The sequence below is a fragment of the Lissotriton vulgaris genome, chromosome 4_1 (genome assembly GCF_964263255.1).
Source record: "Lissotriton vulgaris chromosome 4_1, aLisVul1.2, whole genome shotgun sequence".
NCBI classification, from domain to species: Eukaryota; Metazoa; Chordata; class Amphibia; order Caudata; family Salamandridae; genus Lissotriton; species Lissotriton vulgaris.
The window spans coordinates 590,885,343-590,898,619 of NC_141691.1; the positions used below are offsets into that span (position 1 = coordinate 590,885,343).

Consider the following 13,277-nt stretch of genomic DNA (forward strand, 5'->3'; position numbering starts at 1 on the left):
TTAAAAAACATTCAACTTCATCAGGTCACGAATGTAAATGTACATGTATTTATATAGCGCAAATCGCCCACATCGCAGGCATCTATGCGCTTGCTTAGGGAACCCGTCCTGGTATTCCCCTGTGAGATACCCCGGCAGGGTATCCACAAGGTGAAAGCCAGGCCTCCTGCCGCGAGGGGCCTTTTTTGGAGATTAAGCAAGCTATTGCCCAGAGTCGCAGAGTGTGAACCCGTGAGTCGAGTAGGCACCGGAGCGAGAATTATCGAGTCAGTGGAATTATTGAGCCCAACCCCCGTCGGGGAGGGGAATTGAACCCTGGTCCAGGGCCGATCTCAGCTTCCGGGTCTGCCGCCTCTAACCCCTGAGCCACACTTCTCCACTAATGCCTGCAGAATGAAAAGTTTGGGTTCCATCAGGGAGGCACCCTGAAATGCTAGCACCCACTTTGCCCATGCCTTAAATTGTCTCTGGATTGCAATGGTTTGTAATGGTAATGTTTTTATTGTAATGTTTTATGAACACATTGCCTGCTCATAAAAACAGTCTATATAATTAAAGAAAAACACACATTTTTTATACACATCCCATTTCCTTTAAGGAAAACGTTGCATTATAAAAAAGCAATCACAGTGGTCTGCTGACTCTAGCATGCCACCATATCTGTCATTTTTGGCAATCGTAGTGGGTCGCAATTTGTGACCTACCTCATGCATATTAATGAAGACCCACTACAAATTGATATTTTGAGAACCATTGTATTAGTACATAATTTGGTTCACAAAATGCTAATGAATTTGTTAGAACTCAGTGCGCAGATTGTGATCACTTCTAATGAATGCATTTTTGTGTGTTCCATTTAAGGAATTGCAAATTGTGAATTTTTATTAGTCACAAATTACAATTCCTTGAATTGAATAATTGCACATGAGGACCTTGGTTAATTCACTTTTGATATGCCTCCTAGTTTTGTAGGCGCAGCCAGGATATAATACAGCATAGAAGGTTTACTCTCCAAATAGTTCGCTGATTAGCTTCACCGAACCTTCCCCATGCAGAAATGTTATACCTTTACTTTGGATAGTCCTCTTGGATTTGCATTCCTTGAACAGCTCTACATTCCTAAAATAATGCTGTATTGTCTGGTGGTGGACACTTGGACCTCTAGGAGTCCACTCCCTGGAGTGAGCTTCCTTCATATGTCAATATAGTCCTTCCCATTTTAACTTCACTTACAGTAAACACCTTCCCCTCTCTAAAACCTACATAAGATGGTGTCCATCAATGCAGACTGTTGAAATGAAATGAATCTCTGAGCAATGATTGTTTTTCAACGTAGTCAACTTGACAGTAGAGGGTTATTTCTGCAAGAAATGGAAGCTTTACGTAGAGACTAGTTAGAATCAAAACCTGCTGCCTGGTTTAAAGTGCACCTTGCTGAAGCTGTATCACCTGCATAATCCTTCCATAGCGGCTTTTGAGTCTATTTGGCTTTAGAACTTCCATTCCAGAGGTACACAGTGCAACCTTCCTTCTTATTCTATTTGTTCCTGGAAGATAATTGTTCTGCCTGCAATGAATATTTTATCTTTCTTCTGTAGAAAATTTTGTAATAATTTAGCCTTACAAATCAAGCAATTGAAAACTGTCCGAATCATGAAGAAGATCGAACGTACATTTTATATGCTAATATATCATTGTATACCCGGATGCATGTTAGGGAACATTTGCATGAACAGACGCAATCAATGATTACTCTCTTAATCTCAAGATAATGGCCGACGTTGCTTTTAACCAATGCCCCACAAATACCGTTTCAGATGGATACAATTTACGGCAAATAGGCATCATCTTACCTCCTTGGAGAAACTTCATTGGATGAACTATCGCATGGTATCGGTCGATGCTGAGAGAAACCAATACATAGGTGGACGCATAAAGAAGGACAACCTGTGGCAGATAACAAGAATAAAGACTTATTGCACAAAGTGAGAGAATGGGCAATAGTCACCAGTTTATTGAGTTAAATGTCATCAACCACATTGAATTATTTATTTGTTCATAAACACTTTAAAATATTTAGGGCCCTATTCACAAACTGCACTTCCTAGTATGTTTTGTAGTACCACAGTAGTGCTACAAAAACTAACTACACAGTGATATTCAAGATGTGTAACTTACACTTTTTTTTTTTTGAAGTTCAAAAGAGGACTTTATTAAGGTTTCAAGGGTGCAAGGTAACACAGCTGAATGCCTACAACCCGGAGGCCGGCAGCAATAATCAGTGTTGAAGCACATATAAATACACATTAACAGCAGTTATCCCCTGCGGTTCCAGCTCAATAGAATTACAAAATACCACCATATCACCAGTTGTTCCATTCGATTTCCCTTCCCCCGCAGTGTCTGAGAACTTCATTTTCAGTGTAAGGAAATCAACACAACTATGTTGATCAAAGAAACAAAGAAAGAACTTCGAAGACCAGTACATATCTGCATCCTTAGGCCACCATATAAAAACCTCATGTTATATACAATTAAAGTGATGCACAGGGTCCGGACATACGGTTCACGTATTACAATAATGTTTCAACGCGCAGTTAGGGGAACTCCCCTATGATAAAGCACATCCACAAGTTTTTATTACGACTCCTCTGCTTCAGAGGTCCGCAGGTAGTCAGACAAATAACACCAATAGTCTTTGGGGCGAGAGCTGGCTGGCAACTCCTCCTCGTAGGTGAGTAATCTATCCCTGCAGTAGGACATATCTCGCAGCCAGTTCTTCAAACTTGGTACCAACTTACCCCCCCAACATTTAGACACTTGCCGCCTGGCTATCAGTAGGGCCACCGCACAGAACTTGCGTTTCCCTCCTTTGACTTTAGGTAGTAGACCCAGTAGACATACCTTCATAGAGCATGGAACCTCTGTGTCCACCATTGTGCTCAGCGTGCTGGTAATGCCTTGCCAATAATCATGAATTTTGTTGCAGAACCAGGCTAAGTGTGCAAAATCAGCCTCTTGATTGCCACATCTTACGCAAGCAGAGTCCTCCCTCAGCCCATATTTGTGTAGGCGCATCGGAGTGTAATATGTTTGGTGTAAGTATTTCAGATGGGTGATGCGCAGGTTGCCATTAGGTGTCAGTAATTTAATGATTGTGCATGTAGCTGACCAATCAGTCTCTGAGAGTGGGTCTGGTAATATATCACACCATTTGCGCATTGATTTCTCCGAGGTATAGGGAATCTCGCTTTGTGCTACTGTGTACAGTCTGGATACCATGTGAGATGTAGAAGTCGTAGTTAAAATCATCTGCAGAGTATTGAGGCAGGGCGGTTCTGAGGGGTAATCTGGGTAAAGGTCTCGGATCGCCCTCTGCATCCTATAATATGTGAAATGGAACAACAGTGTGGGGTTGCTAATATAATTCAGTTCCTCTACTGGACGAAAAGTACCCTCGTTATATAAATCCCCAAACTTGTCTATCCCTATTTGCCCATTTCCAGCTTTTCAGAGGTGACAGAGATTTCGGGATGAAAGTGCAGAGGCAGAGCCGGGGCGTACAGTGAAAATTTATGTGCCAGTTTGCCCAGCATACGCCATGCATGTGTGGTGGCATCTATGCTATTAATATCTGCGGAGTGTAACGGTGGCCGCTTATGGGTTATGATCGCCGTTAGTGGTATCGGGTCCGCGTCCCCCTCCTCAACCGCCGTGTGTGTTAAATAAGGCGTTGGATGATACCAGTGCACTGCGTACTGCGCTTGTGCACACAGGTAGTACAAGTAAAAATCAGGGACACAGAAGCCTCCTCTCTCATAGGGCAAAGTGAGTGTGCGAAGGTCTATACGCGCCTGTTTACCTGCCCAAATCAGCTGTAGTACTATGGTCGTGATACGTTTGAATACCTCCCTCGGTGGCGTTATCGGGATGTTGTTGAATAAATATAAGAGTTTCGGGAGTATATTCATCTTAACTATCGAGATGCGATCTGTTAATGATAAGGGAAGGTGGATCCATCTATCTACTTTGTCCTGTAATTGTGACAACACTCTGCCATAATTGGTACGAATTACCTCCTCTGGATTCCTACTGTACCATATACCCAGATATCTAATCGGGTCTGTCTGCCAATCTAAGGGGAAATCAAGCACGTGTGGTGTTGTGGAGTCTGCTAGGGGAATGATAATCGATTTGTCCCAATTTATTTGCAGGCCAGAGTGACCACCAAACTTCACGTACTCCCTAAGCAATGGGTTTAAGTTTTGCACCGGGTCACGCACATAAAGAAGCATATCATCCGCGTAAAGTGATATGTGTAACGGTCTGTCCAGAAAGTGTAAGGCTGAATGATTGTATTTCTGTTTAATGATGCAAGCCAAGGGCTCCAGTGCTAGCGTAAAATCAAAGGTGATAGCGGACAGCCTTGTCTGGTCCCTCTTTTTATACTAAAAGGATCAGAGAGGTACCCGTTAACTCTCACTCTGGCCATAGGGAAGTGTACAGTAGAGTGACCCAGGCCAAACATCTTTTAGGGAAGCCCATCCTCTGTAATACAGTGAAAAGGTAGGACCATTCAATCGAGTCGAACGCTTTGGCCGCATCCAACAGGACTGCAGTCGCTTTGACCTGCGGTCTCAGGTAATGTGAGAGGGCAAATAGCGTGCGAGTATTATGTGAAGTGGACCGAGAGGGAATAAAGCCGGACTGGTCAGGTAAGATCAGGTTGGTCATTAGGGGCTGTAAGCGCATCGCTAGCGGTTTGGCCAATATTTTGGAATCCAAATTTAGTAGGGAGAGTGGTCTGTAGGAATCGCAGAGATCAGGATCTTTACCAGGTTTAATAGTGTGATTATTACAGCTTCCCTGAGTGTGGGGTGTAGGATCGCTTGATCAAACGCTGCACCATACATCTCCACCATGTGAGGAGCTAGTATTTCAACACATTTTTTGTAGAATTCCCAAGTATACCCATCAGTTCCAGGTGCCTTCCCATTAGGCAAGGACAATATGTCACCTCTTCCACTGTGATGGGTTGCGCAAGATATTCCCTCTGATGGTCAGATAACCAAGCGATGGCTATATCATGTAAATAATCGAAGGTTTCACGTGGTGAGGCCGTGTGCTGCGATTTGTATAACGATTCATAGTTTTGTACAAAATTGTTCAGGATGCCGGCCGGTTCTGTGTGAAGTGTGCCATTTAAATTCCTGATCTGTGTTACGGTTTGGGGACGTCTACCTTCACAAATTTTCCTGGCCAATATCCTGCCCGGCCTCCCTCCTTCGCCGAATTGCCTCGCTATCGGTCTTTTGGTGACATACTTTAACTCATCTGCCGCAATTGTTGATGTTCCGTGTAAAGTGTCCTAATCTCCCCCAGTAGTTCCACCTTAGAGGACCGTTCATATTCTATTTCAAGTTTTTTTATTTTGGTTTCCAAGTTTGTAATCTGTGTCCGAATATCCCTCAATATACCAGCAGACGTGCTCATGCATACCCCCCTGATTGTCGCCTTAAACGCTTCCCAGAGTACGCTTGGGTCCTCAACTGAATCCTTATTCAATAAAAAAAACTCTTTCATGGCCTTGTCCAAAGTGTCTACATAGAGTGGGTCTAACAATGCCCTCGCATTAAATCTCCAGCTAAATGGCGGTGGCCTGTAATGGGGGACTGTCATCTCCAGGAGAACCGGGTTGTGATCTGATAGAGTTCTGGGGAGTGTTCGAAGGGCACTGGTCCATAGGACAGCGTCGTCCGACCCCAGCCAGAAGTCAAGTCTTGACCAGCTGTTGTGGGCCATATTCACATGTGTGGCCCCCGGGGTTTGCGGGTATCGTGTCCTCCAAAGGTCTCTAAGGGATAAGTCTGCCATGACTTCATGCAATTTGCACCTTGCTTGCCTATGCGGTTCTGTGGATGAAGTGGAGCGATCCAGAGTGGTATCTAGTATCACATTGTAATCACCTCCCAACACTATTGTTGTGTCACTTAAGCCTACCAGGTGACCCCATACCTCCTGGAAAAACTCCGGGGAGTCTACGTCTTGACCATAAACGTTCACTAGCGTTAAGCATCTTCCTCGAATCCTACCTGAGATAATCACATATCTGCCATTCGTGTCTATTACAGAGTGTGAAATCTTGTAGTTGATACCTTTTTTAATTAATATCATGACACCACGGGAATATGTGGAGTAGTTTGCCGAGTAACAACCCTCAGCCCAGCGTGCCCCAATATTTCTGTTAGATCTTGGATCAATATGTGTTTCCTGTAATAGAGCTTATCAACATGATGCCTATCCAGGCTCGCGAAAACTTGTCTGATTTTTTGGGGATGTGTGAAGCCCCGTACATTCCAGGTGAGCAGATTTAACGTACCTCTACTTGAAGTGCTCATAGAGTGTCATAGCCTAGCAGTGTGACGTGCTGCACAGTGTAACCAAAAATATGAATCGTGTCAACCGGAACGTGTCTGGTCCCGACCCCCATTCTTGCGGTAATCGGTGGAGTTCAGCGATGCATCTCAAGTGCACTGGTCCCCTGAATTGCATAACCTCCCAACAACCCCCCACCAAACTGCGCCCTAACACACCCACTTCAGCATCCCAACTTTGCCGAAGCCTTCGTCCCCAGTCAACTATAGCAGGCAACATAACTTTCTGAGGATCACCCAAGCAGAGGTCCGCCGGGGGCACCCATACTACACCCAAGTCAACGGGTGTGGGCAGAACAAACAATTAAGAAACAGACCATAAGCAGTTTCAGGAAAGTGGCAATGTCAGATGCAGCATAATAATAATACGCAGTCTCAGCCGAATGCGAAGAGGTATATGACACCCATTTGAAACTACTACAGAACATGATAGATGAGTGCCTTAAAGGTCCGTGATTGGAGGTGCAAGCACCAGGGAGTCATCACTAATGTAAACCAATGGGAGCTGCGAGCTCAACAGGCATCAACACAGTACAGTACATTCCCATTACACCACCCATCACATCCACCAGTGGGCTAGGGGATACGCACATATCTGCAACCTCGTGCCTTTAGTTGGGCCAACCACCCACCAGCATATAGTTCATCCTGATGAGTACATTACAATAGAAAAGCGGGGAAAGTCAAGGCACATGATCGACGCCTTGTGCCGTCAGTCTACAAGTCCGCCATTTGGAGGTGTGATGACGCACCGTGGCTTTAGCGCTCAAATAGCTCCATTAACAGTCTCAGGGCATTATCGTCCCAAAGGCCCTGCAATAGAACCGTGCATTTCGATGTGCTCTCAACAAATCTTCTGAACACATTAGTCCTGTGAGCCACCTACGAACCCTGAATAATTCGCCCCAGCTCCCATCCATCACAGGAACCAGAGTTCTAGCACAGGAACATGAAACTTGGTAATTTCAGTACACAGTCTTACCTTCATTCCGACTCAGGGCGTCTGTTTCTATGTTGAGATCTTTTACCTTTGAGCCCCGTCGATTTGATGAAGTCCATTGCTGCTTTCGGTGAGGATAGAAACACCGGTTTGTCCTCCCATGTGACTTTGAGGCGGGCAGGATACAGCATGGCGTATGGGATCTGTAGGTCTCGTAGCTTGGCTTTGACGTCAGTGAACTCTTTGCGAGCCTGTTGTACCGCAACCGTGAAGTCAGGGAAAAACTCCAGCTTGTTCCCTTGGTGGTGTATCTCCCCCTTTTCACAGGCCAGTCGCAAGATGGTGTCTCTGTCTCTATAGTTCAACACTCTGGCAACAATGGGCCACGGCGGTGCACCAGGTTTGGGCCTGGGAGCCAGAGATCGATGAGCCCTTTCAATGATGAAGATACTAGAGAGATTGTCAGCCCCAAAGAGTTCTTTGCACAATTGTTCTACCTAGGGTTCCATACGGCCAGTGTTGGTGGTCTCCGGCAGTCCCGCTATGTGTATGTTATTACGTCTTGATCGCGCTTCTAACTCCTCTGACTTGGCTTTTATAACATCCAGTACATTCTCCATACCGGAGCACTTGGCCGTAGTGGATCGTGATTCGTCTTCCACGGTGGAGATTCTGGTCTCTGCCGCATCCAGCCTATCACCTTGCTTGTCCAGCTTAGCCGCCATACTGTCAACGCGACTGGTTAAGTGATCTAGTCTATCGTTAATGTCCTGGCGGGTGGCTTGTATGGCCTTGAGAATGGTGTCCAATGTGCTGCCCTCCGGAGATTCCGATTCTTGGGCATCCTCCGCCTGTCCGGTTGGGCCTTTGGGAGCCTTTCGAGATTCAAATGGCAATTTAGTTTGTTGCTTCTCCGGTTTGCCCAGGTGTTAAGCGCAGTTTGGCTGGACGTACCAGCAGCGCTGTTATAGACGATAGTCCGGCGGGCTATGTCACGCGCCCGCGGCAGCGGGTCAGCGCAGATGCCAGAAGCGTCACCTATGTAGAGCTCAGTGAGGGACAACACACTTCAAAGCAGAAGCAGGCTGGAACATGGGCGAAAGTGTCAGAGCCTTGACGTTAACAGCTCCGCGCCTCGATCCACTCGGCGGCTCCGGCCCAGCCACACCGCCCAACTACTAGCTGCACTTGGCCCGGCCTGTTGAGAGAGGTTGAGCACCAGTGAAACGTTGTAGACACTGCAGGTAAACACGTGGGGCAGTTTCGCTTACAGTTCTCATGCGGCGTTATACAATCTGTAACCCTCAGAGATACGACCGCACATAGCTACGGTCTCCATCCAGGAGCATGTGGGGCCCGACGTCCGTATTCCAGGCAGCAGTTGCATGCAGAGTGGCCTGTCGTACCGCACCCTCCCAAGTGCGGCACTCCGCGTTGAGGATTATAATCTAAGCCCAGGGCGCTCCGAATGTGCGATAGTACTAATGCGGGATCGCGTGTCCAGCCAGCCGATCCACGATCCGGACCATGTCTACCGCCATTTTAGGTGCTACCGATGTCGCCATACACCAGCTCGCACTCAGCATTCACCGCACCCCCAGCGCCGGTCGCATCTTCAATGTCTTGCAGCGTAGTTGCCGGGCAAGTTAGAAGCAGTAACTTTGCTTGTGGGCAAATTCAGGATATCGGCTCATCGCTTGGAAGCCGCCATTTTTCCCCCACATTTCCCCGTAGTTCGTATCTCCAAGTCTCTGAAGCCCTTGTGGTGGTGCAGGGGACGCAGACGTCAGGCGCACATACCTTGCAGCTAGGTGCAGTTTGAGGCACCGACCACAGCCCGCACCGATGCACAGCTCCCAAAACAGCCTCACACGGGAGCCTCCGGACTAGTGCGGGCGGGCGCCGCCATGATGGTCGCTCCCGGCCGTCAGCTCTCGGAAGCACAAGCAGCAGTCAGAACACTCATCGCAGGGTCCCATGCAACTCACCGCACGCAGGCTATCTTCTGATACACGGGGATGTATTTTTTATCGAGATTGGGTCCGTTTAATCATGGATTTTGGCCGTTAGTGGCGTCTGCCCGGCGGAGCTGCTCGCTCAAGCAGCCATCCCGCTGCGCGCCCCCTAGCGCCTCCATGTGTAACTTACACTTTTGTAGTAATTTACACTTTTGTAGTAAGTCCAGCACTACAAATGACCAACAACGGGTATTTCAACACCCTCCCATAGAAAATAATGGCAGTAGAAACTTAAAATAAAACTCCATATGAAACAATATGAAAGTAAATTACATTATTTCAAATGATTTTAAAAAACAAATGTAAATTAATGGTAAACAATATCTAAAAATAAAACATTTATTTTTTCATTTTAAACTATTTATTAGCATATTTTCAATTTAAAACATAATGTAACATTGTTTGATTGATTTCTTTCTTTATTCGATTATAAATAAATAATTATAAAAGAGCAGGCATAAAAATACATTAAGATACAATAAAATTAAATTAAACAGACATCATCAAAAAGAACAACCATTCCATATTACTGCCCACTTTCGGCCTTATTACGATATCGGTAGGATGAGCGTCCAACCAACATCATAGTGGAAACGGACCGCCCGTCACGGAGTTGGCAGTTCCACTTCCATAATTAGGATGTGAAGGCCTTCACGGCGGTTGCAAAGTGTATATTTTCTATTGAGGCTTGTGATGCAGGTTGCAGCCCCAGTTTTAATAGATAATATACACTTTTAAAACATTGCTGCACTGAGTGGCAGGTAAAATGCGGTGCCTCCCACACAGTGCAGGGATATTTAGGGGTTCACCACAGGTCTTATAGTGGAGGTCGTGGGGGCCCAGGGGCCCTGCTAGGGGCCCCCAATGCCACTTTCTGATAGCCTTTGCTTGTCAGAAAGGTCAACATGGAAAGGTTGTGGGAAACAACATCATAATCCGGAAAGCGGTGCCTGAGCAGGCACCACCATAAATTGGGGATTATCAGTTATTCTGACTTTCTGACAGGCTCATTGAGCCTGTCGGAAGCACAGCAGAATCCCCCCACAGTTTCCCTACGACCGCAGATAGGGTAATATGGTGATCAGAGAGAAACCATCAATGTCAGGTGCAAAGCATCCTACTAGCTGTTGGAAGGCTTTCCGCTCGACATCATAATCGGGCCCTTTTTTGTTGGTCTGGTTTCCACATATATGGCTATGCACAATCAATCAATCATTGTCATTTGTAGAGCGCATGGTTAGACCAAACTGTGTGTCCCCGCTTAAATAAGACAAACAGGAGGCAAGTGGAACTTGGGAAGAGTGGATAGATTGAGAGAGGAGGCGGTACAGCACAGCGGAATCCCCCCTCAGTTTCCCTCCAACCGCAGATATTGTAATATGGTGGTCAGAGAGAAACTATCAATGTCAGGTGTAAAGCCTCCGACTAGCTATTGGATGGCTTTCTGCTCAATATCATAATTGGGCCCTTTGTTGTTTATCTGGCTTCCGCATATATGGCTATGCACAATCAATCATCGTCATTTGTAGACCACATGGTTACATAACGGTGCCCACCCGCTTCAACAAGACAAACGGGAGGTGAGTGGAACTTTGGAAGAGTGGATGTATTAAGAGAGGGACCTGAAAAGCCAAGTTTTCAGATCTGTGCAGAAGGCTCATTCAGTAGAGCAAGCCTTCAGGAAGAGCAGAAGAGAATTCCATGCTTTTACAGCTAGGTAGCTGAACGAGCGAGTGCCCATTCTAGCCCTGCAGACTCTGTGCACTCTTCTCTGCAGAGTTCCACATGATCACAAAGTACGAGCAGAACAGTAAGGTATAATGAGAGCTCTCAGGTAGCTGGGTAACTTGTTCCACCAAATTTTGTAGCATTAACACATTGCCTTAAAAATAAATCTCTTTTCCATTGAAAGCCAATGTAAATTTGCCAGGTATTTTGAGGCAGACGATCTTTCAGGAAGCCCTAAAACCAGATGCGCTGCAGATTCTGAATATGCTGGAGTCTCATCAGGCTTCCTTTATTGGTGCCTAAATAAAAGATATTCCTGTAATCCAAATGTGCTGTGAACAGAGCGTGCACAATGGTCTTTCTGGCAGGTATCAGCAGGAGATCAGTCAATTTCCGTAGCATTTTAAGAATGCCCAAGCACTTTCCAGCAACAACTCTGGTCTGATGATCAAAGGAAAGATTTGAATTAAACCAAATCCCAACATTTGTTTTGCATTTTTGGGTGTGGGGACCTGACCTAATGCATTGGGCCACCATGCTGATGACCATCTAGATGGGACCTTTCCTACAATCAGTACCTTGGTCTTATTGCCATTTAGCGTGAGGCAATGATTGACCTTCCATATTGCTAGCTCTTCAAAGCAGGCAGAGAAGCGGGCAGCTGTGGCTTCCGAGTCTTGAGAGAGTGTGACTATAAGTTGTGTACCATCCACATATGACACTATAGTCATCTTGTGACATTCCACGATCTCTGCCAGTAGGCTCATGTAGAGATTGAATACAATTGGGCTTAAAATGGAGCCCTGAGACATGCCGTGTGCTAGAGGATCATTTTCGTAAGGAAAGGGTATTGGAAAACCTGGACACTCTGTTTGTGTAGGTATGAGCATATGCAGCAGAGTTCTGGGCCTAAAATCCCACATCTTTGATCAAGGAGGTAGTGAGAAACACTTAAGTCCAGAAGGACTAGTGTGGCCGTCTGACCTGCATCCATGCATTGCCTTAGGGTTTCAGTGGCTAGCAAGAGATGTGTCGAGTAGGATGACCTGAAACCTGATTGGGTTGAATGATAAAGATCATTCATGATGATAAACTAAGTAAGTTGATTGTTAACCACCTTCTCGGCAAGTTTTCCAATTATCACCATAGGCTCACTAGAAGACTTTTTTTGTAAGGCTACGACAGTGGCTTATTTCCTTTTTAATCGAACCCCACCAGAATTAAATTAGAGGGCAAGTAGTTGTTGTAAAGATGGAATTATCATCTATGCACAAATATACAATCAGCAGCAGATGTGGACCTCCAGTACAGTACATATCCTAAGTAATAAAATACACATTCAAACTCAAGAGCAATCAAAAAATCAATAGACTTTTGCCAATGTAAGGCATTTTTTAGAACAGCTCCCACAGAATAACATATTGACAAGTCAGCCAGCATATAAAGGATATAAAGTGCGGGCTTATACTGATAACAACCACATTACATTAATTTTAATTAATTGTAGACATCAGTTTAATATTTATTAATGCACAATACAATTATTTCTCAGGAGGGAATATATTTTTATTTAAAATCCGGAAAAATAATTGTAATTTACTTTAATAAATTTCCATTAATGAAAGTTTTAATTTAAAATTAATTTGGTAATGCTTTAGCATTTTCTTTCCATTTTGTTCTACATTTAAAGTAAAAATATAAAATAATTTCAATTGATATTTAACACAAAAATATTTTCTTAATTTATTTTGTAATTTTCTTTTTTTAATTTGTTTCCATATACTTCACCACACTGATACCTCTACCCCGACTGTGGAATATCCCTTTATTACAGTATAGTAAAGATATAGACATGCTTTTAATTTGTATTAATATTTTTTTTAAGTGGTGTATAGAATTTATTAAAATTAATATCATTATTGTTACTACTTTTCAATGTTATATTTTGTTTCAAATTAAAAATCAATAAATATTTTTGAAGTAAATAATAAATATGTACTTTTTGTATATATTCTTTAACATTATAAAATATATATGTTAATTTGTAACATTTTAAATATTCTATTTTAGTTTAATATTATTTTCTATGAGGTTTTATTTTAAGTCCCTACCTCCTTTACTTTCTATGGGAGGGTGTTGTAGTATGCCAGAGCCACT

At 44.4% G+C, this 13,277-nt stretch overlaps 1 protein-coding gene across 1 annotated transcript in view; it reads right to left on the bottom strand.

Moving 5' to 3' along the window:
• NPSR1 (neuropeptide S receptor 1) overlaps positions 1-13,277 on the bottom strand; it is a 1,161,350-nt gene that overhangs the window by 1,083,082 nt on the left and 64,991 nt on the right. The window contains exon 2 of the mRNA XM_086966827.1: positions 1,854-1,947. Within this exon, the coding sequence (XP_086822953.1) occupies positions 1,854-1,947 (94 nt within the window). The remainder of the gene's footprint in view (positions 1-1,853; positions 1,948-13,277) is intronic.